The sequence below is a fragment of the Eriocheir sinensis genome, chromosome 25, assembly GCF_024679095.1.
Source record: "Eriocheir sinensis breed Jianghai 21 chromosome 25, ASM2467909v1, whole genome shotgun sequence".
Lineage (NCBI taxonomy): Eukaryota > Metazoa > Arthropoda > Malacostraca > Decapoda > Varunidae > Eriocheir > Eriocheir sinensis.
In genome coordinates this window covers 18,845,883-18,870,898 of record NC_066533.1, presented here as the reverse complement: position 1 = coordinate 18,870,898, position 25,016 = coordinate 18,845,883, and the positions used below count along the sequence as shown (strand labels likewise).

At 43.9% G+C, this 25,016-nt stretch overlaps 1 protein-coding gene and 1 long non-coding RNA gene across 3 annotated transcripts in view; one reads left to right on the top strand and one right to left on the bottom strand.

Annotated features, from left to right (window-relative positions):
- The window catches only part of LOC127003551 (uncharacterized), a 68,727-nt gene that overhangs the window by 10,534 nt on the left and 33,177 nt on the right, over positions 1-25,016 (bottom strand). The window lies entirely within an intron of this gene.
- The window catches only part of LOC127003550 (uncharacterized), a 48,368-nt gene continuing 33,804 nt past the window's right edge, over positions 10,453-25,016 (top strand). The window contains exon 1 of one of the 2 annotated variants that reach the window (XM_050870416.1): positions 10,453-11,356. In XM_050870416.1, coding sequence (XP_050726373.1) covers positions 11,293-11,356 — 64 coding nt within the window. In that variant the 5' untranslated portion in view covers positions 10,453-11,292. The remainder of the gene's footprint in view (positions 11,357-25,016) is intronic. The other variant, XM_050870417.1, reaches the window with a different exon arrangement.

Sequence of the window (25,016 nt, the reverse complement as noted above, 5' to 3'; positions counted from 1 at the left end):
ACCGTTGGAAAAGGTCGCGGGTTGGTCAGCGATGCGGATGGGTGCGTAGGCGAAGAGGAGGAGGAGGAGGAGGAGGAGGAGGACGAGGAGGCGTAGGAGGAGGAGGAGGGACGAATAGGATGTTGATAATAATAATGGTGATGATGATGATGATGGTTTTGAGGAGAAGGAGAAGGAGAAGGAGGAGGAGGAGAAGGAGGAGGACGAGGAAGAGGATGATGATGAGGAGGAGAAAGAGAAAAAGGACAATGACGAAGACAATGAAAAGAATAGGAGAGAATTGAAGAAAAAGAAGAAGAGGAGGAGGAGAAGGAGGAGGAGGAGGAAGAGGAGGTCAAAGATGAAGACAATGGGAAAAAAGGAAAAGAATAGGAGAGGAAAAGAAAAGGAAAGCAAAACAACAGAAAAAAAGAAAATAATAGGAAAAGAAAAGAAGAAAAGAAATGAAAACAGAAAAGCTGGAAGAGGAGAGAGGAGAGGAAGGGGCAATACAAGGAAAGCCTCATTACGCAAAGAAAAAAAGAAAGAAAGAAAAAGTTGACTGAGCCAGAATGAGAGACCCCTTCCCCCCCTTCCCCCTCCTCCCCTTTCTCCTTCCCCCCCTTCCCCTCCTCCTCTTTCTCCTTCCCTCCCTTCCCCCTCCTCCCCTTTCTCCTTCTCCCCCTTCCCCCTCCTCCCCTTTCTCCTTCTCCCCCTTCCCCCTCCTCCCCTTTCTCCTTCTCCCCCTTCCCATTCCCCCCCCCCTGGTAGAATTTACTATGAAAGAAGGTGAACATTTATTGGGTCTATATTTGTATTAGGAAAATGAGATAAATATGAGAGAGAGAGAGAGAGAGAGAGAGAGAGAGAGAGAGAGAGAGAGAGAGAGAGAGAGAGAGAGAGAGAGAGAGAGAGAGAGAGAGAGAGAGAGAGAGAGAGAGAGAGAGAGAGAGAGAGAGAGAGAGAGAGAGAGAGAGAGAATGCAAGCAATACACAATAAAACCTGATAATGACATCAATGAAGCGGCTATTGTCACACACACACACACAGACACACACACGCACATGAACACGAACACACACACACACACACACACACACACACACACACACACACACGGACTATTAAATAACCCTTTTACGACATGGATTGAATAACTGTTAGTCAATTTACGTCCTTTTATGTAATTCCCTTTTAATTGTCCCATTTTTTTCTGCAAGACGAACCCGACCCTAAAAAAAACGAATGAGTGAACGTGTATGTGTGTGTGTGTGTGTGTGTGTGTGTGTGTCCAGGGTCGTCTGCGGTGCCCCACTAACGGGTGGTCACGCTTAGTAAGAGTCCATTGAATGCCTGAGTGCGCGGGTGGAGTGGACGAGGCCGAGGTGGAGGAGGAGGGTAGGTTATTAGGCAGTCTGGGAGGGAGGGAGGGAGGGAAGAAGAGGAGGAAGGAAGGGAGGGAGAGAAGTTAGGTAGGTAGGGAGGGAGGGAGAGAGGAAAAGGAGTAAGAGATGCAAGAAAAAATATATATTGTGGGGAAGATGACGGACGGCAGAAGGGGAAAAAAATATAGACAGTGGGATTGATTAAAGTTAGACAAGGAAGGGAATGAAGAGATAGCGGAAAAAAACATTATGAAAAAGATGGAGAGATAAAAAATAAACCACAGGGGCAATTATGAAAGTTAGACAAGGGAGGGAATGAAAATATGGAGAAAAAATATATATCGAAGGAGGATTATAAGAAGAAAAGGTAAATAAAGGAAGGTAAGAGTATAAGTGGTCCGTGGTGTAGTGGTTAAGACTTTCAACTCCTAACCGAGAAGTCCTGGGTTCGATCCCCGGGTGGAGCTTGAACCGATGGCCAGTATCCTTGAACCCGTGCCCCTACCGGAGTGGGTACTGGGGGTCAGTCAGGGGGTTGGGCTATGTCTCCCTGTGTGTGTGAGTGTGGGGTGGGGAGGAAGAGGTGGTGTGGAGAGGTACGTAGATGTGGGGTGAGGAGGTACAGGTGGGGTGGGGAGGTAGAGGTGGGGTGGGGAGGTAGAGATGGGGTGGGGAGGTAGAGATGGGGTGGGGAGGTAGAGTGGAAGGAAAACATGATAAACTAGAGAATAACCAACAGAGGGAAGGAATGAGGAAGAAGGAACAGGGGACGGAAAGGATGAAACGAAACATCTAAGAATAGAGGAGACGGAGAAGGATTACAAACACCACAAAAACAAAACGGAAAGTGAACTTGCGTATTTACTATGCAGCACCACGCCCGGGACACACCCAACACACACACACACACACACACACACATAGCAATATTAACCTTTTATGACCCCAACCAAAACAGGAGCCGAGTCGCATTCCCTCCTCCTCCTCCTCCTCCTCCTCCTCCTCCAAGTGAACAATACACATCATAAGAGTCAAAGTGTCGACTTCTAACGTGGCGACAGCTGACGGAGGAGGAGGAGGAGGAGGAGGAGGAGGTAATGGAGGTATACGAAGAAATATGCAACAAAAAATAAAGATAATTCCTGGAGATATTTCGTGTGTGTGTGTGTGTGTGTGTGTGTGTGTGTGTGTGTGTGTGTGTGTGTGTGTGTGTGTTAATGGTATGTGTACACGGTCAGAGGCACACACACCTTGAGAAGCACACAGGTAAACAACACGTGCGAAAAACCGTATTGTCGGCACTCGAGTCACGTACACACACACACACACACACACACACACACACACACACACACACACACACACACACACTCAAAAACTACATACTTGCGGTCATATTTTTACTCAAGTGTATTAAAACGCACACACACAAACACACACACACCGATCCTCCCTCCCCCCCCCACACAAACACAAAGAACCACTATCACCATCACCATCATCACCACCACCTCCACACACACACACCCAAGTCTCTCACACACACACACATGCAATTTCCTTTTTTACAATACACTTCTCTCTCTCTGTCTCTCCCTCGATCTTCTTGCTCCCTACTTTCCACTTCAACACAGAGCCAACGGGAGATCTCAGAGAAGAGTCGTGTCAAGGCCTTGCTGCTTCCACCTGTGATATCTGGAGGAGGTGGAGCGTGTGAGTGAGCCAGGTGTGTGTGAGTGTATGTGTGTGTGTGGGGGGGAGGATTGGGGGTAGTGTGTGTGTGTGTGTGTGTGTGTGTGTGTGTGTGTGTGTGTGTGTGTGTGTGTGTGTGTGTGTGTGTGTGTGTGTGTGTGTGTGTGTGAACATATATCAAGAAGAATATGTCAAGGTGAGATTGTTGGGCGTGAGTCTATGTGTGTGTGTGTGTGTGTGTGTGTGTGTGTGTGTGTGTGTGTGTGTGTCTAGTAAGCATGTACGTAAAGACGGCAATTTCCACAAGGTCGAGTGAGTCAAATCTTCTGGACGCAGCGTAGAAAAAAGTTATTCATTTGTTTCGCTTTGTGAGTTTGTGCCTTTCCCCCTTTTCCTTTTTTTTTCTTTTTATTTCCTATTTTTTTCTTATTTTCTTATTTCTCATTTTCTTATTTCTTATCTGTTTCGCTTAGTTGGTTTTGGCTTCCCCTCTTTTCTTATTTTTTTTCCTTCCGTCTTTCTTCTTCTTCCAAAAATATCTATTACTCATACCTTCTCTCTCCACGTCTCTGTCTTTTTTTCTTCTCTCTCTCTCTCTCTCTCTCTCTCTCTCTCTCTCTCTCTCTCTCTCTCTCAAATGAAATGGTACTAACCTTTCCTCTCTCCTTCCTTCCTTCCTATCTTCCTTCTTTCATTCTCTTCCTCTCAATACATATGATTCGTGTAATAAGATTGGACAAAAAATATTATTGGCTATTTTTTACGTGTTTTTACATTACTTGATTGCAATGGCTATGTAATTTAAGACGAAATGGCACACACACACGCACACGCACACACACACACACACACACGAACATCCAGACACAAAGGAAAAAGGATGGAAAAAAAGACAAACAGACAGACAGACGCGGACGTAACATCAACAACACAACACCCAAGTCACCACCACAAATGCTTCCACCTCCTCCACCTCACCTCCACCTGCACCTCCACACACCCATCCGCACCCACATACACAAAAACACACATCAACACACACAACACACACATTAATTCCCGCCCAAGCAATTTCTCAAACTCATGCCCACCATCACTACCTTCAATGATTTCCTCCTTGTCTTCCTCAGTTTTTCTCCTTTTCTTCTTCTTCTTCTTCCTCCTCCTCCTCTTCTTCTTCCTTCTTCGCCTTGTCTTCCTCCTTTCCTCATTCCATTACCTCTTCCTTCTGCATCATTTTTTCCTTGACCTCTTTTTCTCCTCTCCCTATTCTTAATTTTTCTTTTTTTATCTCCTTCCCTAACTTCCTCCTTCTCCTCCTCCTCCTTTTCTCTTCTCCATATTCTTAATTTCTCTTCCCATCTTCTTTTCTATTCTTCATATCCTTCCTTCATTCCTTCTTTCCTTCCTTCCTTTATCACTCTCCTCTCTTCCTCTTCTTCTTCTCCTCTTCTCTTCCTCATTCTCCTCATTCCTCCTCCTTTCCTCCACACCTTCCCTTTCATTCACTATCTTTCCTACCCACCACCACCACCACAACCTCCGTGCCCCCTAAGGAATGTGTGACGCGATGGAGGAAGTGGGGTGGGGGGCGTGGGGTGAAGGGGAGGGCGTGGGGGGGGGGGGGGGGGGGTTGGCGCGGCATCGTCACCCCGCCCGCCAGCCTTGACAGTGCCAGGGAACCATAGGGCGCGGGGCAAGACGATGCGGCTGATATGGAAGGCGTGGAGGAGAGGGGGGTGGGGAGGAGGAGGTGAGAGGGGAGTGAGGAAGGCATGGGGAAGGGGGAGGGTAGTGTGGGAAGGCGTGGGGAAGAGGAGGAGGAGGAGTGTGGGGAGGTTAGTTGGGCGCTGGGGAGTGTGGGAAGGCGTGGGGAGAGGAGAAGGGGAAGGGGTGTGGGTAGGCGTGGGGGTAAGGCGTGGGGAATAGAAGGGGAGAGAACTTAAAGAGGAGGCGTGGGGAGGCGTTTTGGGAGGGTAGAGTGCGGATATGTGTGTGAGGGTGTGGGGGGGAAGCAAAAGAAGGGGAGGAGGTGTATGGTGGGGTGAGCTAGGGACCGTGGGGGAGGTATGTATTGGGGGAGAGCAGTCTGGGGAGCCTAGTAAGTTAGTAAGGCAAAGGAGAAGGATGTGGGTTGTGGGGTGACACTGCAATCTTGCTAGCAGTGATTTCTTATAGATAAGCTAACGAAGCGACATGGTAGGAGGGGGAGGGGGCAAGAAGGTTAGGGAAGGGTAGTGAAGGGGGTGTGGAGGGGGCATGAAGGGTAGAGAAGAGAAGATGGAAATGGATGAGAAGGGGGCTGGAAGGGTAGAGAAGAGGAAGATAAGGGTAGTGAAGGGGACGGGAAGGATAGGAAAAGGGAAGATAAAGAAGGTGAAGGAAGGTCTTTAAGGCTGATGGAAGGGAGGCGTAAGGGAAGTTGAAATGAAGAGGGAAATTTCGATACAAGAAAACAAGGAAAATGGGAAACAAAAATGAAAGAACTGAGAACAAAGGCGTAGGGAAAGGGAAGATGAAGGGGTAGAGGGAGATCTTTGAAAACAAGAAAAATGGGAAACAAAAATGAAAGAACTGAGAAGATGAAGATGAAGGGGTGGAGGGAGGTCTTTGATAGGTGATGGAAGGGGAAATTTACAGGGGAACTTCAATATAAGAAAAGAAGAAAGCTAAAGGAAACTGAAGAACTGAGAGAATTAGGATGAAAGGAAAGGATGGTAAAGTAAGGGAGATGAATGAAAGCAGAAGAAAAGTGAGAGAGGAAAGGGAGGAGGGAAAGGAAGGAGGGGGTAGAAGAGGCAGAAAAAGCAACAGATGAATGACGTTTGAAGTAGTTTCTAATCCTTCGCCGTGAACAGGATACGCGGGAACACACTAAACTAAACGACAGAGAAAACAAAAGAGAAATCAGACCACAACAAGAAAACCTTAAAGAAAATCTGAAACCATGATAGAAGGACATAGACGAGAACACAATGAAATATAGAGTCTAGGAAACTTCTTAAAAAATGTATACGAGAGAAAATAAAGAGAAACAGAGCACATTAGAGAACATAGGCAAGAGAATAATAGAATACAATTGTGGAAAATTCTTAAAAAAAATCAATACCAGAGAAAACAAAAGAGCAATCAGACCAACAACAACAAGAAAACCTTAAAGAAAATCTGAAACCATGATAGAAGAAGGACATAGACGAGAACACAATGAAATAAAGAATCCAGGAAACTTCTTAAAAAATGTAAACGAGAGAAAATGAACAGAAATCAAACAGTACACATTAGAGAGCATTAAAGACAACCTGAAACCATAATAAAAGAAGGACATTGGCAAGAAGATAATAGAAAACAATTGAGGAAACTTCTTAAAAAAATCAATATCAGAGAAAGTAAAAGAGAAACCGAACCGAACCACATAAAAAAACACGATTAATGAGAACCCAGTTATAATAAAGGAAGGACACAGACCCTAACACAATGAAAAAGAATCGAGGAAACTTCTTAAAAAATCAACACCAGAGAAAGTAAAAAGAGAAACCGAACCGAACCACATATAAAAACACGATTAATGAGAACCCAGTTATAATAAAGAAAGGACACAGACCCCAACACAATGAAAAAGAATCGAGGAAACTTCTTAAAAAATCAACATCAGAGAAAGTAAAAAGAGAAACCGAACCGAACCACATAAGAAAACACGATTGATAAGAACCCAGTTATAATAAAGAAAGGACACAGACCCTAACACAATGAAAAAGAATCGCGGAAACTTCTTAAAAAATCAACACCAGAGAAAATAAAAAGAGAAACCGAACCGAACCACATAAGAAAACACGATTAATGAGAACCCAGTTATAATAAAGAAAGGACACAGACCCTAACACAATGAAAAAGAATCGAGGAAACTTCTTAAAAAATCAACACCAGAGAAAGAAAAAGAGAAACCAACCCGAACCTCCTTAGAAAACACAATCAAGGAAGAACACAAGCATGATTTAGAAAGAAAATAGACAAGGACATAATGGAATAGAGTCAAGGAAGCGTTCTTAAAATTTTCTATAATATTTTGATCTCGAGACGAAGGACGCACAGGTGATGAATGGGATGCCCCGCTCACCAGTCCACCTGCCCACACAAAGGTGACGCCTGTGTGGGTTTGATTTAATACAAAGTCACACAGAGAAGGATGTTTAGATAAATAGATAGATAGATAGAGAGAGAGAAACTTAATATGATGCCTTTGCAGAATCACAGAATTTAGTCACAAACACAAACACACACACACACACACACACACACACACACACACACTTACCCCTTAACCACACACACACTCCCCCCCCTCTCTCACCCGACACATGAGGTTAGATAATAAAACGAAGGGAAAAACTAGATTGAAATAAAGGAAACAAAAATATACGTATGGGGACAGTGTTGTTTTTACGCATCCAAGGCCAAGAAAACACGTCAATCTTCCTGACTCACAGCTGGAAATCGGTTCACAGTTTTGACACGTAGACGGATAGAAGGGAAAAAAAAAGAAGCATATGATAGGGAAAAAACTCCACCTCAACGAAATCGCTCCACATTCCTCCACATCCACATCCACACACACGCGCGTTGGATGTATATTTGTTTTTTTTTATCACTCAAGGGAACAGGGAAGGAGGGAGATCGGTAGCCAGATAGGTAAGTAGGTAAGGTAAGGTAAGGTAAGGTAAGGTAAGGTAAGGAAGGTAAGAAAAGTGCAGGGAAAGGAGAATGAGAGGTAGAAACAGATAGGTAGGTAAGGAAAATATAAGAAGAGGTAGGGAATGAAAGGTAAACAGATAACTAGAAGGTAGGCAGGTAGCTATATAGAAAAGAAATACAGATGAGGAAAGGAATGAAAGGTAGATAGATAAATAGATAGGTAGATAGATAGATAGTGGAGGGGAGGGAGGGAATGTGAGGGAGGGAAGTGAAGAAGGAGAAGGAGGCAGGTAGCGAGGGAGAAAAGGAAGGGAAGAAGGAGAAGTAAGGGAGAGAGGAAGGGAGGGAATAAGGGAAAGAGGAGGAGGTGGAGGCAGGTAAGATAGGAAGGGAAGGAGAAGGGGAAGGAGAAAGAGAAGGAGGAGGAGGAGGCAGGTAGCGAGGGAGAAAAGAAAGGGAAGAAGGCGAAGGAGAAGAAGAAGTAAAGGAGAGAGGGAGGGAGGGAATAAGGGAAAAAGGAGAAGGAGTAGCCAGGTAAGCGAGGAAGGGAAGGAGAAGGGGAAGGAGAAAGAGAAGGAGGAGGAGCCAGGTAGCGAGGGAGAAAAGGAAGGGAAGAAGAAGTAAAGGAGAGAGGGAGGGAATGAAGGAGGAAGAGGAGGAGTCAGCAACCGATGGAGGAAGGGAAGAAGGAGAAGGAGAGGAAGAAGGAGCGAGTAAGCGAGTCAGTCAGTCAGTAAGTCTGAGAGGGAGGGACAAATACCGAGGCATGTAGAAGGCCACACGTACGTACAAAATGTCAGGACGCAAGGGGCGGGAGCTTAGAATAAACAAATGATTTATGGGCCGAAACTTGGGATCAATCACTTCCCTATACGGACTTCAAGGGCGAGAGGGATCAAAGAGGACAAGGTAGAGTTTGATCTCCCTTCCAAGGCTACGCGAGAGAGTTAGAGAAAGGATTAAGAAAGAGAGGAAAGAAAGAGGTTACAGAAAGAAGGGAAAGAGAGAGGAGAGAGAAAGAAGGGAAAGAGAGAACCGAAAGAAAGAGAAGCCAAAGAAAGGAGGGAAAGAGAGAGAGAGACCAAAGAATGAAGGGAAAGAAAAAAAGAGAAAGAGAAGAGAAAGAAGCAAGGGAGAAAGGCGAAAGAAGAAAGCGAATGAGAAAACCGAAAGAGAAAATCAAAAGAAAAAAAAGGAAAGAGAAAACGAAAGAGAAAAATCGCGAGAAAAAGTAAAAAAAAAAAAAAAAAAAATTACATAAGAACACAATACAAGTTCATTAAATTTATCAGCGAGGTCGTGAAGGTCAAATTAACTCCTTATTTTTTCCTCCTAATACAAGTGTCCACTCCTTAATGCATCCTTCAGCTTCAGGGTCAAGGAGGGAGGGGGGAGGGGAGGGTTAGGGTCAAAAGGTCACGAGTTAGGAAAAAAAAAAGTTAGGAAAGGGAAGGATTGTGTTAGTGGAATGACTATGGAAAGGGATTACCTGGTGTCAATTATGGATGTGAGTGTGAAGTTAGTGTGTGTGTGTGTGTGTGTGTGTGTGTGTGTGTGTGTGTGTGTGTGTGTGTGTGTGTGTGTGTGTGTGTTTGCTTTTCTTGTTATTGTTGTTGTTGTTGTTGTTGTTACTTCAGTTTCCATTCCCTTTGTGATTTATAAATGTCTCGTATCGAAGTTTGTATGTCTGTATCTCATTCGTGTCTGTCTGTCTGTCTTCGTGTTTGCCTGTCTGTCTGTCTCTCAGTTTGTCTGTCTGTCACTCATTATTTCAGTCAGTCAGTCAGTGAAGTTAGCCAGTCAGTCAGTCAGTCAGTAAGTCAGTCAGTCAGTGAAGTAAGCCAGCCAGTCAGTCAGTCAGTAAGTCAGTCAGTCGGTAAGTCAAATTGTAAGTGTCAGTTTTTCTTTTTGATTTCTAGGAAGCCCCCTCCTCCCCACCTCTCTCTCTCTCTCTCTCTCTCTCTCTCTCTCTCTCGCCATGAACCGTCTCAACAGGGTCACTGATACTCGTCCAAGAACTTGTTACTCGCCCACAAGGAAGACGGGAAGGAAGGGGGAGAAGGAGGAGGAGGAGGAGGAGGAGGAGGAGGTGGATGATGATGATAATGATGATGATGATGATGATGATGATGAGGAGGAGGAGGAGGAGGAGGAGGAGGAGAAGGAGGAGGAGATACAGATAGACAGATACAGACAGACAGGCAGACAGACAGACACACAGAACTGAGTCAGAGCAAAAAACTGTACCGTATTTCCTAATTTCCAAAGGGACAATTTCGTCTGAAGAACACATACTATAGACATTTCCTGAGTAACGCAACACACACACACACACACACACACACACACACACACACACACACACCTCCCCCCCCCCCCCCAACACACATATAGTTTAAGATAACGCCACACTCCGGAGCAAACATAGCAAGGCAGGCATATCAAGATTAACACAAAGATACATAAAGAAAGAAAGGAGGAGGAAGAAGAAAGAGCATGCCAACGAGGAAATGAGAAAGACAGCAAAGGAAGGAAGGAAGGAAAGAAGGAAAGAAAGAAAGAAAGATAAATTGAGCGAAGCATCCAAAACTATCTGGACAAGAACGAAAATATGCAGGAAGAAGGAAAGATGGACGGTCAAGAAGATGAAGACGAGGAAGAAAAAAATAATAAGAATCCTGATTAACTGAACATCTCCCAAATTAGAAATTCCCCTTCAACTTGACCTTGCAAACAGGCATGGACGGACGGACGGACACACACACACACACACACACACACACACACACACACACACACACACACACACAGATGGGAGTCCCTGGAAACGAGGCATGAATAGTCCTGCAACGAGACGAAGATATCCTGCAGCGATGGGTAGAGGATCCTGACCCCAGCGGTGGTTCCAAAGGGGTCCTGGGGTGGAGGTCATATGAGGGGGGTACCATGGGGTATCCTTTGGTATCCTGAGGACGTACTGCATTATCCTGTCTGTCCTGGAATGCAGTGGTGCCCGTGTGAGGTGCGGCGGCGGTGGGCTCGGCAGTGAAAGTGTGGGGGGTGTCGCGCTGAGGAAGGCTTGAAGTCCCTCCCAGTCAGTGTCGAGAGGGCGTGGTGGAAGGACGTGTTGCCTCTCGCTCCCCCGGCACTCGGTCAGTCAAACCAGACACGCGCGCCGCTCGCAGTAGCTTCTAACCTTACGCAGGAGCCGCCGAGCTTGAGTTCATTGCCCCAGCGACTCTTCAGGAGCGCTTCGAGTACCTTCAAGAGTCCCTGCATCTTGAGGTTCCCCGAAGACAACCCACAAGTACCTCGTCCAAGCGATTCCTGCTTAGCGACAACAGTTTGCGTTCATCCCGGAAGCTGAGCGACATCTTGGCTCTCTTCGGGATAGCATCGAACTCTTCCTCCTTCTTCAGACGGTTCCTCGTGCCCCCAAGCCTAGTGCGGGGGTCAAGGGCCTTCAAGAGGGGTCTGGAAAGCCTCTCCGGCCAAGACTTCAGTGTAGGACGTCAGCGTAGGATGTTCTAAGTGCCTGCAGCAGCCATGGGAAGAAAGACAATGCTATCCCACCACCTTCAGTGCCTCCTGCCGGTCTTGCTGTGCTTCGGTAAGTGCCCAAAATCTGCTCCTTCTTCAGCCATCGCCCTGTTGTGTGTATATTTGTGCTATATTAACAAGCCAAGCCCCCAGCCCTTGCTTAAGACCATGTATCTGCAAGACGTCCACTGCTTACTGACAGACCGACATGCCTGCCTGTCTGCCTGCCTGCCAACCTGCCTGCCAACCTACCCAGCCTGTAACCTGCATGAGCCTCGTAGCCCTGCGTGGGTTTGAGTTTGAGTGTGTGTGTGTGAGTGTGTGTGGGTGTGAGATTATGATGTCGATGCTTCCTTCTCTATCCTGTTCTCAGCGTCTAGTGCTTTGGCCGTAGTGCTGACCAGACTACATAAATGAGTGTCTTATTAGCATCAAGAGTGGCCCAGTACAACCCTCTGGCCCTCTTATATGCATTCTTGAAACTACTCGAATTTCCATTGATCAATAAGCATTTTTTTTATATATACAAGAGCAAGAACATAACTGTGTGTCTTATTAGCAACTGGAGTGGTCCAGTATTACCCTGCGGCCCTCTCATATATGCACTCTTGAAACTTGTCGAATCTGGATTGATCGTGAAGTAGAACAGTATTATTCATTTTTATAAGAGCAAGAATTTAGTGTTTGTATAATAGGAGTGAAGAGCGACTTTACTTTTTGCGAAGAGAAGCGTAAATATATGCTTTCTGATGCAAAAAAAAAAGGTGTTAGACATCTGAGAAGTATATTTTTCTGGTCTTTTTATATTATGTAAGAAACTACCGCTGTCAATTTTATACCGAAACGGAATACACACACACACACACACACACACACACACACACACACACACACACACACACACACACACACACACACACACACACACACACATACATACAAGAAAAGCGATCATAATTTAAGCGTTTCCATGTAATACGGTAATGCCTTTAAACTTGAACATCAAACAAACACGCGGACTTCAAAACGCACTGACCATACTCATCTTCCAACACATAAAAATAGCACATAAAAAAGTCACCACAAGGAAAATCAAAAAGAAGAGACGATTCACGCTTGTTAAATCACCCCGTAAAGGTCACATTCCTGTATCATAAACCGGAAAATCACACATGTACATACACACACACAAACACATAACTTAACATGACCACATCGCGAAGAAGACGAGTATGAGAAGTGGAGAAGAGGAGGAGGAAGAGGAGTTATAATCTGTTGTTTTGAAGGGAAGGAGAGGAGGGAGAAGAGAGGAGAGTCAGTTAGATACGGAATTTTGGTGACAGAAGGAGTGATGGTGATGGTGGTGATAGTGGAGATTCTTGTGATGGTGGTGAGGTAGATGGGGTGGTGGTGAGGTAGATGGGGTGGTGGTGGTGACGGTAGGAGGTGTATGGGAATGTAGCGGTGGTGATGACTTTGGTGGTGGTGGTGGTGGTGGTGTGTTGCGGATAACAGCTGCTGCCGAAGACCGTAGACCACACGACCACCACTGACCCGGTTATAACTCTGGGTGACCATTCCCCAATTTCCCCATTCCCCACCTCTAGTTACCTACTATTACCCCCTCCTCCCAATCCCCTTTTTCCCCTCTTTCTCTCTCCCCATTTTCTTCTTTCCCTCTTTCTGCTCCTTCTTTCCCTTCTTTCCCTCTCTCCATTCTCTCTTTTCCTTTTTCCATCCTTCTATTTCCTCTTTCCTTCTCTCTCCCTATTCCTTCTTTCCCCACATTCATCCACTTCAACCCACACTCATTCATCCACCTACCACCCATGACCACCTGCACACTCATCACCAATCACCCGTTTCTTTGACTCCTCCACAACACCCACGTCCACATAACGATTCACCCATCTTCATCCATTTCAATTAGCACTAAATTACGCTCTCCACCCTCATCCACACGTATTTCTTCTTTATCCAACATCTATTTACTTCTTCCACTCAGCTCCACTTGCACCCACGTACACAAACACTCCTACCACTTAATTCTCTTCATCCAGTGCCCTAAAATTCCCTCCACCCATCTCCACCTATAGTCATCTTACACATTCTCCACCCTGTTTTCCACCTACACGTAACATCCCTATAATCTCATCACATTTCCTCTTCCTCCTCCTCTGCAACTCAGCCTCCCACACTGCATGCCGGAGGGGTGAAGATGTTGCGGCAAGGTTGAGTGTTTCGCAAGTGATCGAGTTTGAGTAGCTACCGAGGGAGATACGCAACACATCTGCTGGACGAGTCACACAAGTTGCTGTCGCTCAGTGTTAACCAATCGAGTAGTGTTGTAACTGTTGCCACTCTAAGATCTGAGGAATGAATGGAAGAGAAAACGAATGAATTTGTTACTTTGTTATACGTTGGACCATTAAGATTTCTAGACGGTTAAAAGAATATTAGACAGTGTTAACCAATCTAAAACTGATGAAACTGTTACCACTAAGCTCCGAGGAATGAATGGAGAGGAAACGAGGGAATTTACCATTTTGTTAGAGGTAGGACATACTTCTGAATGGTTAAAAGAAAAGAAAAAACGTTAGACAGTATTGACCAAGCGAGAAGTGACGTAACTGTTGCCACTAAGAATCAAGGAATGAATGGATAGGAAATGAGTGACTTTTTCTATTATGATAAAGTAAGGCAATTAATAAAGACGTCTAACTGATTAAAAGTAAGAGGAAAAGAATATTAGAAAGCATTAACTAATAAGAAAAACAGGCGCAACTTTTCCCATGAGAATAAAAAAAGAAAGTAATGGGTAGAGAGCAAATGAGGTAACTTTAAAGATACCATCAGAGCGCTTTAAATTGACATAGAGAAAATGATAAGGGAAAGAAAAAGCTAGAGAATGATTAAAAAAAATAACAAGTAATAGAAACCTAAATCAACTATTGACATTAGAAACCAATAATTGAATGGGTAGAAGACGAGTAAATTTCGTACTAATAAAATAAAAGTTGTGTCCTAAAAATAATCTCAGTGAGAGTAAATATAAATCAAACTGTTTGTCTATGGCACTGACGGCAAAATATGAAGGTCACTCTTACATAAATCTGAATATATTTTTTTGCCGTGCCTAACACAGTAAATACTTCGTCCTTTCATTTTCTATATATACATTTTCCTACACTCCTACCTGCTCCCCATTATTCACGTGGACACAGTTATGTTAATCTTGTTGGCACTCAAATATATATAACTCTTTTTTGCTTTATATTTATGCGGTGATTTGCAATTTTTCATGGATAGAAGAGTAAGCACACACCTGTCAGTGTTGTTTCTGTGTCAATCTCGTCTGTCTGTCATTACCTGGAGGCTGTTTTTTTTCTGTTTACTGTTAGATTTGTCTCTTTCTGTCTTTGTCTGTATACCTTTTTCTTTCTGTAAGTTTAGGTCAATCTTTCTTTGTCTATGAGTAAGTCTGTCTCTCTTTCTCTTTGTATATCTGTCTGTCCGTCTGTCTCTCCTTCCATCAATCTTATCTTTCTATCTATCTATTCATCTCTATCTCTGTCATTCCATCTGTTGTCTCTGCTCTCTCTCTCTCTCTCTCTCTCTCTCTCTCTCTCTCTCTCTCTCTCTCTCTCTCTCTCTCTCTCTCTCTGACAACAAAAGAGGCAACATGGTAAAAAAATACATCTTCATCGTCAGAGCCGTGGAGCAGAAAGTTACACGCCAGCGCGTACACACACACACACGCACACACACACACACACACACACACACACACACACACACACACACACACACACACACAAAAGGAGGTTACATTACACCGTTTGCATCTTCTGAAGAGTAACTGAGTGGCCGAAGACACACACACACGCACACACACACACGCGCACACTTTACTTTCCTTCCGCCTTGACGTGAAGAAAAAATAGTATAAGAAAAAACTTAAAGAAAAACATAAGTGTAACGTTAATAAGTTTTTTGCGCCACTTAGATCTCATACAGGAATTAATTAGAGGGTTAATGAGTGTGCTTTTATCGTTCACTAACTCTTTTTTGTGCCTTCGTCAACAGGAAAACGATTATCTTAAAGAACGATTAACGAGCCTGAAGCGAGTCGTCAGGTCTAATGATACTTTCAATTTTACGCTTTTTTTTCTCTCTCTCCTTGCGTAAGTTTGATTCTAATGAGGTAACCGTCAAGACAAAAAGAAAATTATAACGGTGAAAGTCTCTCTCTCTCTCTCTCTCTCTCTTCTATGGGTGAGTGAATCTTAAGTACTCGTGTCTAAGTGAGCGAGAGAGAGAGAGAGAGAGAGAGAGAGAGAGAGAGAGAGAGAGAGAGAGAGAGAGAGAGAGAGAGAGAGAGAGAGAGAGAGAGAGAGAGAGAGAGAGAGAGAGAGAATTACTGATGACCGTGAAGGATGGTGACAATCATAACTAGTGCGGTCAGACGGTTATCATTATCGTCATCATCACTACCAGCACCATCAAATCACACACACACACACACACACACACACACACACACACACACACACACTTTCTTTTGAGCTCACTGAAGGCTAAAATTTCTCCTACTTTATATAAACGAGTGTGTGTGTGTGTGTGTGTGTGTGTGTGTGTGTGTGGAGAGAGAGAGAGAGAGAGAGAGAGAGAGAGAGAGAGAGAGAGAGAGAGAGAGAGAGAGAGAGAGAGAGAGAGAGAGAGAGAGAGAGAGAGAGAGAGAGAGAGAGAGAGAGAGAGAGAGAGAGAAATAATGAAAAATAAAGAATAAAAACAGAAAAACAAGGACAAACAAACAAACAATCTCAAGAATTCCTTGATATGAAAGTGAAGAAAGTGTAAGCAAGGATATGAAAGAAAAAAAATGAGCCAGGGAGGAGGAGGAGGAGGAGGAGGAGGAGGAGGAGGAAGAAGAGGAGGAGGCAGGGAAGGAATACCAAGAGGCTTAGGTCAACTCCGGACTTTCTCTCACTCTCAATCTCTCACTCTCTTTCTCACTCTCTTGGTATTGGATAATCAAAACTCTCTCTCTCTCTCTCTCTCTCTCTCTCTTCACCTTCACCTTCCTTTCTTCCTCCGTTTTTCTCGTCCTCCTCCTCCTCCTCTCGCTCTCTCTCTCTCTCTCCCTTTCTCTCCTACATAGCGTGAAGGGTTATTGGTGTGAGGAAAGGAGGGAAGAACACCTGGAGGAAAGGAGGAAAGGAGAGAAGAATAACTGGAGGAAAAGGAAAGCGTGGGAGACTTCAACCCGTTAGAATCTTCTGAGAAATTTCAACGCGTTAGTAAATAGGTATCTTTTAGTGATTTCAATGCGGTAGTAAGTAGGTATCTTTTTGAGGGATTTGAACGCGTCAATATGTCTCTCTCTCTCTCTCTCTCTCTCTCTCTCTCTCTCTCTCTCTCTCTCTCTCTCGTAAGCTGATCGCAAACAAATGAGCATCACAATGACGTCCAACTTTTTCTTCATGCGCTAATTAAGAAGAATAGAGAGTAGAGAGGAGGAAGAAGAAGAACAAGAAGAAGAAGAAGAGGAGGAGGAGGAAGTGGGTGGGAATGATGGAGATAAAAACGAAGATAACAGTAAAGCGACAATGATAATGATGATGATGATAATAATAATAATAATAATAATAATAATAATAATAATAATAATAATAGTGCAGTAATGCCAGGTAAGTCACCACCTCTGGCCCTTCCTTTCTCTCCCTTGTGGTCTGCTTTCACTGGTGGGCATACTTGTGTAGGTTTGACTTTCACACACACACACACACACACACACACACACACACACACACACACACACCACTTGACATTCATACCGCACGTAATTTTCATATGATCTCACTCTCTCATTCTCTAATTCTCTCTCATTCTCTTTTATTATCTCTCTCTCTCTCTCTCTCTCTCTCCTATTAATGTGCATGACTTGGAATCGTCACCACCATCATTACCACAAACACCACCAATGACACCACCACCACCATCATCATCACCGCCACCCTTGAGCACCACTACCACCACCACCATCATCAACACCACAACAACACCAATCAACACCCACCTTGCAAACCGGACCTCGACCAAGAGAAAGACATTAAGAAGCTAGTCACTGTGGACGCCTAAATACCAAAGACACACACACACACACACACACACACACACACACACACACACACACACACACACACACATTGACCTTCATAACCCTGAATTAACTCCCAGAAACAGCTAGACAAGATTCCTTCCTATAGTACAAACTGGATTTATAAAGCAACAAGGCAAGCTATTGTTATTATTATTATTATTATTATTATTATTATTATTATTATTATTATTATTATTATTATTATTATTATTATTATTATTTTTACTACTACTACTACTACTACTACTACTACTACTATTGCTTCTACTACTACTACTACTACTATACCACGCCCTGCTTTAGCTACGGGTTATGTAACAGCGAAAATATTACATCACATCAATAGGGAAATGAGAGTAATAGAAAATGATAGGTTAACAGGTCAGTCAAGCCCATTATTATTACTCTCCAGTTATTATTTTTCCTTATTATCTCTTTAGTAAATATTTTGTTGGTTGTTCTAATTAGGAAATGAGGTCTTCGTGGTTTTTGGGGTTTCAGAACGTAATGGTTTGTGGATATGCAGGTGAGGGAGGGAGAGAGGGAGGGAGGTAAAGAGGAGGTAGAGGAGGAAAGAGAAGGAGGTACACGGGGAGAGGTAAGAATAGGAGAGGGAGGAAGGAAGAAAGGGAAAGGGGAGGAAAGAAAAGGAGTACGGGAAGGAGTAAAGAGAGGAAAGGAAAGGAAGAAGAGACGAAGAGGAGAGAAGGAGAGAAGTAGGTAAAAAAAGGAGGATAAAGGGAGGCATGGAAAGGTGAAGAGAGGAAGGAAGGCAGAGAAAGAAAGGAAGAGGAAGGAAAAGGAGGAATAGATAAAGAAGTGAGAAGAAGAGAAGTAGATAAGAAAGAAAGGTTAAAGAGAGGGAAGGAAAGGCAAAGAAGAGGACAGGGTTAATAAGTGAGGTAACAGAAGGTAAGGGGAGGCAAGGGTGGGGAGGAAAGGTTGCGGTGGGGAGTAGGGAGTGGGGAGAAGGGAGGGGCCAAAGGGTCGATGGCTGGCTAGGTAACGACCCTTCTCCTCCTCCTCCTCCTCCTCCTCCTCCAAGTGACCCAAGGCCCGTTAGTCGAGTTACGCCTTCCTCCATACCTCCCTTCCTCCATACCTCCCTTCCCCCTCCCTTCGTACCTCCCTTCCCCCTTCCCTTTCCTCCAATTCCCCTTCCCCTTCCTCTGTACCTCCCATCCCTCTTCCTAATTATTTTTTTCTCTGTCTCTCTCAATTACACACACACACACACACACACACACACACACACACACACACACACACACACACACACACACACACACACACACACACACACACACACACACACCCTCCCTCCACACACACACGCACGCAAGCCTGACCACAATACTCCTGCCCTCTGTACATCAGTTCAAACATCCACGATCTCATTTTTTCCCTCCTGACGATGATTCAACACATTTCTCGCGGCCAGGCACACGAAGGCGCCTTAAGACCATTCCAAAAGGGGAGCGGAGCATACCTTACCGAGAGAGAGAGAGAGAGAGGGAGGCAGAGGAAGAAGGAGAGAGAGAGACAGGGGCGTAGGGAGTCGGGGATGAGGAGGAAGAAATAACATAAAAAAACAGAACTTCTTACATCAGACAAACAGTTAAGACCAATGGCATGATTTACTACACTACACAATGGGAAGGTGACAGATGGAATGACGCGATGAATAGACTGATAGAGATTGACATATACGAAGGAATGAGACAGGTATGGAATGCTAAGTAGATGGCAGTACAGGTATGTTAAGAGTACAGGCTGATAGCTGTGTAAAAAGGTATGCGGGAGGGAAGGTGGGTGTATATAATGACATACAGTTAGGTAAGTATTATGATAAGGTAGAAAAGGTAGAATGGCAAAAACCTATGTACTGTTAGAGCGAAGATATGCAGGTATTTTCATTGACTTATAGATAGATAGAGTCTGACAGGTATGTAGGAGGGTGAAGACTTAGCTAGATGTTATAAGGAGGCAGGAGAGGTTGGATAGCAAAAACATATGTACTGTTAGAGCTAAAAGATATGCAGGTATTTCTAATGATATAGATAGATATAGTTCGATAGGTATGTGGGAAGTTAGATAATGGGAAGGTAGACGACGGGTGGATAGGAGATTAGTCACGGGGAATGCACATTTAACAGGTGATGGATATACAAACACGTGAATAAGTATAAGAGTAGACAGGTGTGCGAACAGGTGCGTAAGACGATACACAGACAAAGGGAACACGTATAGCGGTAAGCAGGTGATATACATAGGCAGGAGATAAGTTAGGGCATCTATACTTTTGACATGTGATGGATATAGAGACGTCGAAGAGTATAGGAGTTGATAGTTTATAAATAGGTACGTTTGAAGGTAGACAGACAAAGGAAGACACGTAGAGCGGCAGACAGACAGACAGACAGCTGGTGTACTTGAGTGAGCCAGTAGTCAAGGCAACCCCATGACCCCCAGGTACCAGGTAAGGTGAGGGACCAGGTGGGAAGCAGGGACTGGTCTACTTGTCTGTCATGCATCACCTGTATTGCGGCCTCACTCACGATATTTTTGGCAGCTTACGCCGTGATGCAAGAATTTCCTGGACACATCACGAGGGTCTGTTGCTTCCCATCCGTGTAAGAAGTGGAACAATGTCAAATCACTTCCTCTATATTGCCAGACACAAGAATACCGCACACACACACACGCACACACACACACACGCATATTTCACCCACTTCCTTATAAGAATCTATCAAAAACTATCATTCAATGGGCAGATCTTAACCTCACGTAGCCGATAATATAAAAACATAGATGCAAAAACTAAATGCCCTTTTGTCCCGCTGAGAAAATATATAAATACAAGAAACTAAAAGAATTGATCAGGTTATCTATTGTCTTGCATGGTGCAGTGTTGCCACAGCCTCACCCCGCCGCCCCCGCGCCCAGTGTTACCAACTGCAAAGGAGCGGCACGGAACCTTCATGCCCACACGTCTTAGTCAGGGCCGGGAAAAACCCTTAACTGGCAACACTGTTTTTGTCCCTCGTATGACTATTGTGTGTGTGACGCGAGGTATACATAGATGGATAGACTTATACATCAGCTGTCGGGTGCTGATTGGACGTGTATGAATGTATGTATGTATGTCTTGGGGGTTCCTTCTAAATGTATGTATGGGTATGTGTGTGCGTAGGTGTGTGTGTGTGTCTATGCCGAAATTCAAATGTTAATGTCAGGCAAAGAATAAGAACAGTAGTATAAGTAATAACGCTAATCATAATAACAAAAACAAGAACATTATGAATAAGAAACACAATCAAAGAAATACAACTCAAAAAAACCCACGTCAAAACTATGTCAGGGGATACAAGACAATACAAGACAGGACCAACACCCACAACAGGTTAACCAGGAAAGAAAAAACACAAAACCTAAAAAAACCTCAAGGACCTTCATCTTAGCCCGACGGCGATGCGAATCTCTAACAAATGATCCTATATTACACGTTCTTGCAGCCGCTCCTCCTATTTCTCAATGTGTGCCTGCATGACTGGCGCAAGGCAGGTCCCGAGGCTGTCCTACCCGTCAGTCAAGCGCTCGGTAAGGCAAGAGGCAGGCGGAGAGGGTGGCTGAGAGGGTGGCTGAGTGGGAGGGTACACAAAGATAGGCTTGTTGGTAAGGGTAAGAGGGTGGAAGGGAAGGGGTTGAGGGTAAGTTCTGTGTTGCGGGTAAAGGGTTGGATGTGAAGGAAGTAGTATTGGTGTGAATGTGTGTGTGTGTGTGTGTGTGCTTGCTTGCGTGTGAAGGACAGGGCACAGAGGTGATAGTGGTGATGACGGTGGTACTGTTGGTGGTGGTGATGGTGGTGGTGGTGGAGATAGCGGATGCGGTGGTTATGTTTGTGGTGATGACGGTGGTGATACTACTACTACTACTACTACTACTACTACTACCACCACTACTACTACTACTACTACTACTACTACTACTACTACTACTACCATAATCACAACTCTAATGGCAAAAAAAAATAACAATACATACATTATATTAAGTTTTATCAATCTGAATACAAATGTAAAAAATAATAATAATAATAAACGGTTTATTTCATGAAGTACCAGGCAGCCCTAGAGCTGAAAATATACATCAAAGTGTGTGTGTCTGTGTGTGTGTGTGTGTGTGTGTGTGTGTGTGTGTGTGTGTGTGTGTGTGTGTGTGTGTGTGTGTGTGTGTGTGTGTGTGTCCGCACGCGCGTGAACGAACAGGTGTATGTATGTACGTGAGCGCATGAGTGTATCCGAGCAAAACGGAGGAAAAGAAAAGAAGGAAAAAGAGAGAACAGATTGGCACTGCTTCATTACTTGCCGACGTTATGGTCCTCCCCTTCTCCTCCTCCTCCTCCTCCTCCTCCTCCTCCTCCTCCTCCTCCTCCTCTTCTTCGTCACCCACACCGTTCAGATCCGATTCGGCACGCTTCTAATCGCCTTCCTGCATGCTCCCGGAAGCAGAGACGAAGAACGGATTCACGTTATTGGATCAGACCGTTGAGGAGGGCGTTTGATCTGCCTTTGTTTGCCTTGCTCTCACGCACCTCATTCCAGCCTCTTGTTCCTGAGGACGCCGAGGCATTTCCGCGAGAGAACGAAGAAAGGAAAAAATAAGCTATCGGTCTGCCGGTACCCATAAAAAGCGAAGGAATGAAGAAAAAAAAGCTATACCAGTCTGTCAGTAACCCCAAAAAGGAGATATCAGTGTGTCAGTAACAAGAAAAAGCGGAAAAAAAGGAAGGAAAAAGCAGCTATAAGTGTCAGTAGAAGAAAGAAAAGGGAGATCAGTAGGAAAGAGAGGAGAGATCTAATAGGAAAAAAGAGAAAGGGGGGATAACAGAGAGAGAAAGAGATATGATAAGTAAAAAGAGAGGGAAGGGGTCAATGAAAAAGGGAGACGGAGATATATAAAAGAAAACATAGGGGTCCCATGAGAGAGAGAGAGAGAAAGAGAGAGAGAGATAGAGGGGTAATAGAGAAAGACAATGAGAGAAAGCAAGGCACCAGCGCGCGATTGTTTGTAGTCGTAATTGCTGGCCGTAATCAGCCATACCATATCCTCTCTTTAGAATCTGCGGTCACTGCGTAATGGAAGAGTCAGAGGAAGTGTTCAATATCATGTCCATAAGCTACGCCTCGCTTCCCGGACGTTGCGTTTCACTGCGGTTTGCTATGAGGTGAAAGTGAACCAAAATAAAGGAAGAGGAGATAGTGAGGTTACGGTCGGTATTGTCAGAAGCTCCTGCCGCTCACATCAACTACTTCCAAAGGCCAAAAAGAATATCAATCGGGTTCTAATGAGTGCTTAAATAGGTTCACGGTACAGAAGAGGGATCGAACTACCACCAGGGTCATATAACTGCCTATGGGAGTGCCCGGAACTCCTACGAAAGCATTGTCAAAGGAAATCGATGAATGAGAGAAGGGATATGGAAGAGAGGAGAAAGAAAGAGAGGGAGAGAGAGAATGAGTCCTACGAAGTGTGGAAAGCGAATGACTGACTTAGCGACGAAGAACAAGGAAGAGAAAAGAGTAAACATGACGCAAGGAAGTCGATGAATGAGAAGAAGGGAATTGAAAGGGAAGAAACGGAGACGAAGAGAAGAAGAATGAGTCCTCCGAAGTGTGAAGACTGACTGACTGACTGACTGAGTAACAATGAAAAGGAAGAGAAAGGAGATAAACAAGGAAGTGAAATAGAGAGAGAGGAAGGAATCTGGAAGGAAGGAGACGAAGAGAGAGAGAAAGAGAGAACGAATCCTACGAAGTGTGAAGACTGACTGACTGACTGGCGATGAACAAGGAAATGAAAGAGTTAACACGGAGAAAGGAAGTGAATGAATGAGGAGAAGGGGATGCTGCGGCCGGTTGTAGGAATGTTGCATTAGTCCGGTCATGGCCGAGGAACCAGAAAATGAAGTGATGGTAGCAAACAGTGAGGAAATGCTGACGCCATCTTGGAATACGTAATGATGATGATGGTGGTGATGGTATAGTAGTAGTAGTAATAGTAGTAGTAGTAGTAGTAGTAGTAGTAGTAGTATAGTAACGCTAATAATCATGAAAAAAAAGAGAAATAAGAACAAAAACAAGAATAAGAGTAAGCAAAATAAGAAAAGGAAGAAGAAAATAAATAAAAAGGAAACAATAGAAAAATATATAACAAGGAAGAATAGTAATAATAATAACAATAATAATAAGAAGTAAAATAAGGTTAAGAATAAGAACAAGAACAGGAAAAAGGAGAGGAGGAAGAAGAAAACTATCATAAAAAAAATATATATATAACAAGGAAGAGAACTGACAAGCCATTTTCGAGAGCAATCTTACGAATTTACATCAATCAACATTTTTACCAACACGAAGAAGACGAAAAAAAAAAAAAAGCGAAACCTCAAATTTATACGCGCACCTTCGAAAACTCTGCCACACCTAACGTAAAAAAAAAAAAAAAAGGGAAAGAGAAAACAAGACAAAAGTGAATTCTTAAAGCCTTGAAAATATATATATCATGATGTTCCTGATCTGGCAACACTGTGGGATCGAAGGAAAGGGAAAACGCGAGGAAAGTAAAAGTTGAAAAGACAAACAGGAAGGAAGAGACGAAGGAGAGGAAGAGGAAGGAAAGGGAAGGAAAGGGAAGGGAAAGGAAGGAAGTGAAAGTCTTGTCTCTTCATTGATAGAAGGAAGTGGATATGGGGAGGGAAAAAAAAGTAATTGATTATATGATGAAGACAAGCAAGCAATCTCTCTCTCTCTCTCTCTCTCTCTCTCTCTCTCTCTCTATCTTTCACGTTTTCTCTTTCTCACACACACAAACACACACGAACTCCCCCCTCCCCCCTCCACCCCACCCCTTCCCCTCCACACATGCAATTATATCGTTTACGCAAATTCACGCCCGCCAAACAATTACTTTTGGTACCAGCGCGAAGGAAAAGGCGCTAACTGGGGTGCAGATGTGTTGTGTGGTACTTTCACAGCGGCAAGACAGATGGCGTTGACTACACTCTCTAATACTACTCGAGGGCTGAGAACCTTCGATCTTTGTATGCAATCTTCTTCATAAATGCATTAGAAACGGTTATTGAGTTAAGAACGAGTTGCACTGAGTTAGAATGAGTTAAAAATGAGTTGAAATGGCTTAAAAATCATGAGTTTTCCAATATCTTTGTATGAATTCCTTCAAAACCGCATTACAATTAATCCATGACTTAAATATGAGGTGAAATTGGTTAAAAATGAGGTGAAAATAAATTAAAATGGATTATAAATTCCAGTAATGATAAAAAAAAAATAGATCCAGCAAGAATACAAAAGCCTATAAATTATTAAGTGAGAAACCGAAATCTTAAGAAAATTCACGTAATTCGAAAAAAAAAAAAATAACTATCAATTCCACACTTAAAAAAAATCAAACACGCATTCAACGACGGCGAATTAAAAACCGCAACGTGATCGCCGGGAGAGAGAGAACACAGACACACGTACTAACAATGCAAAAGTGAAAGTGA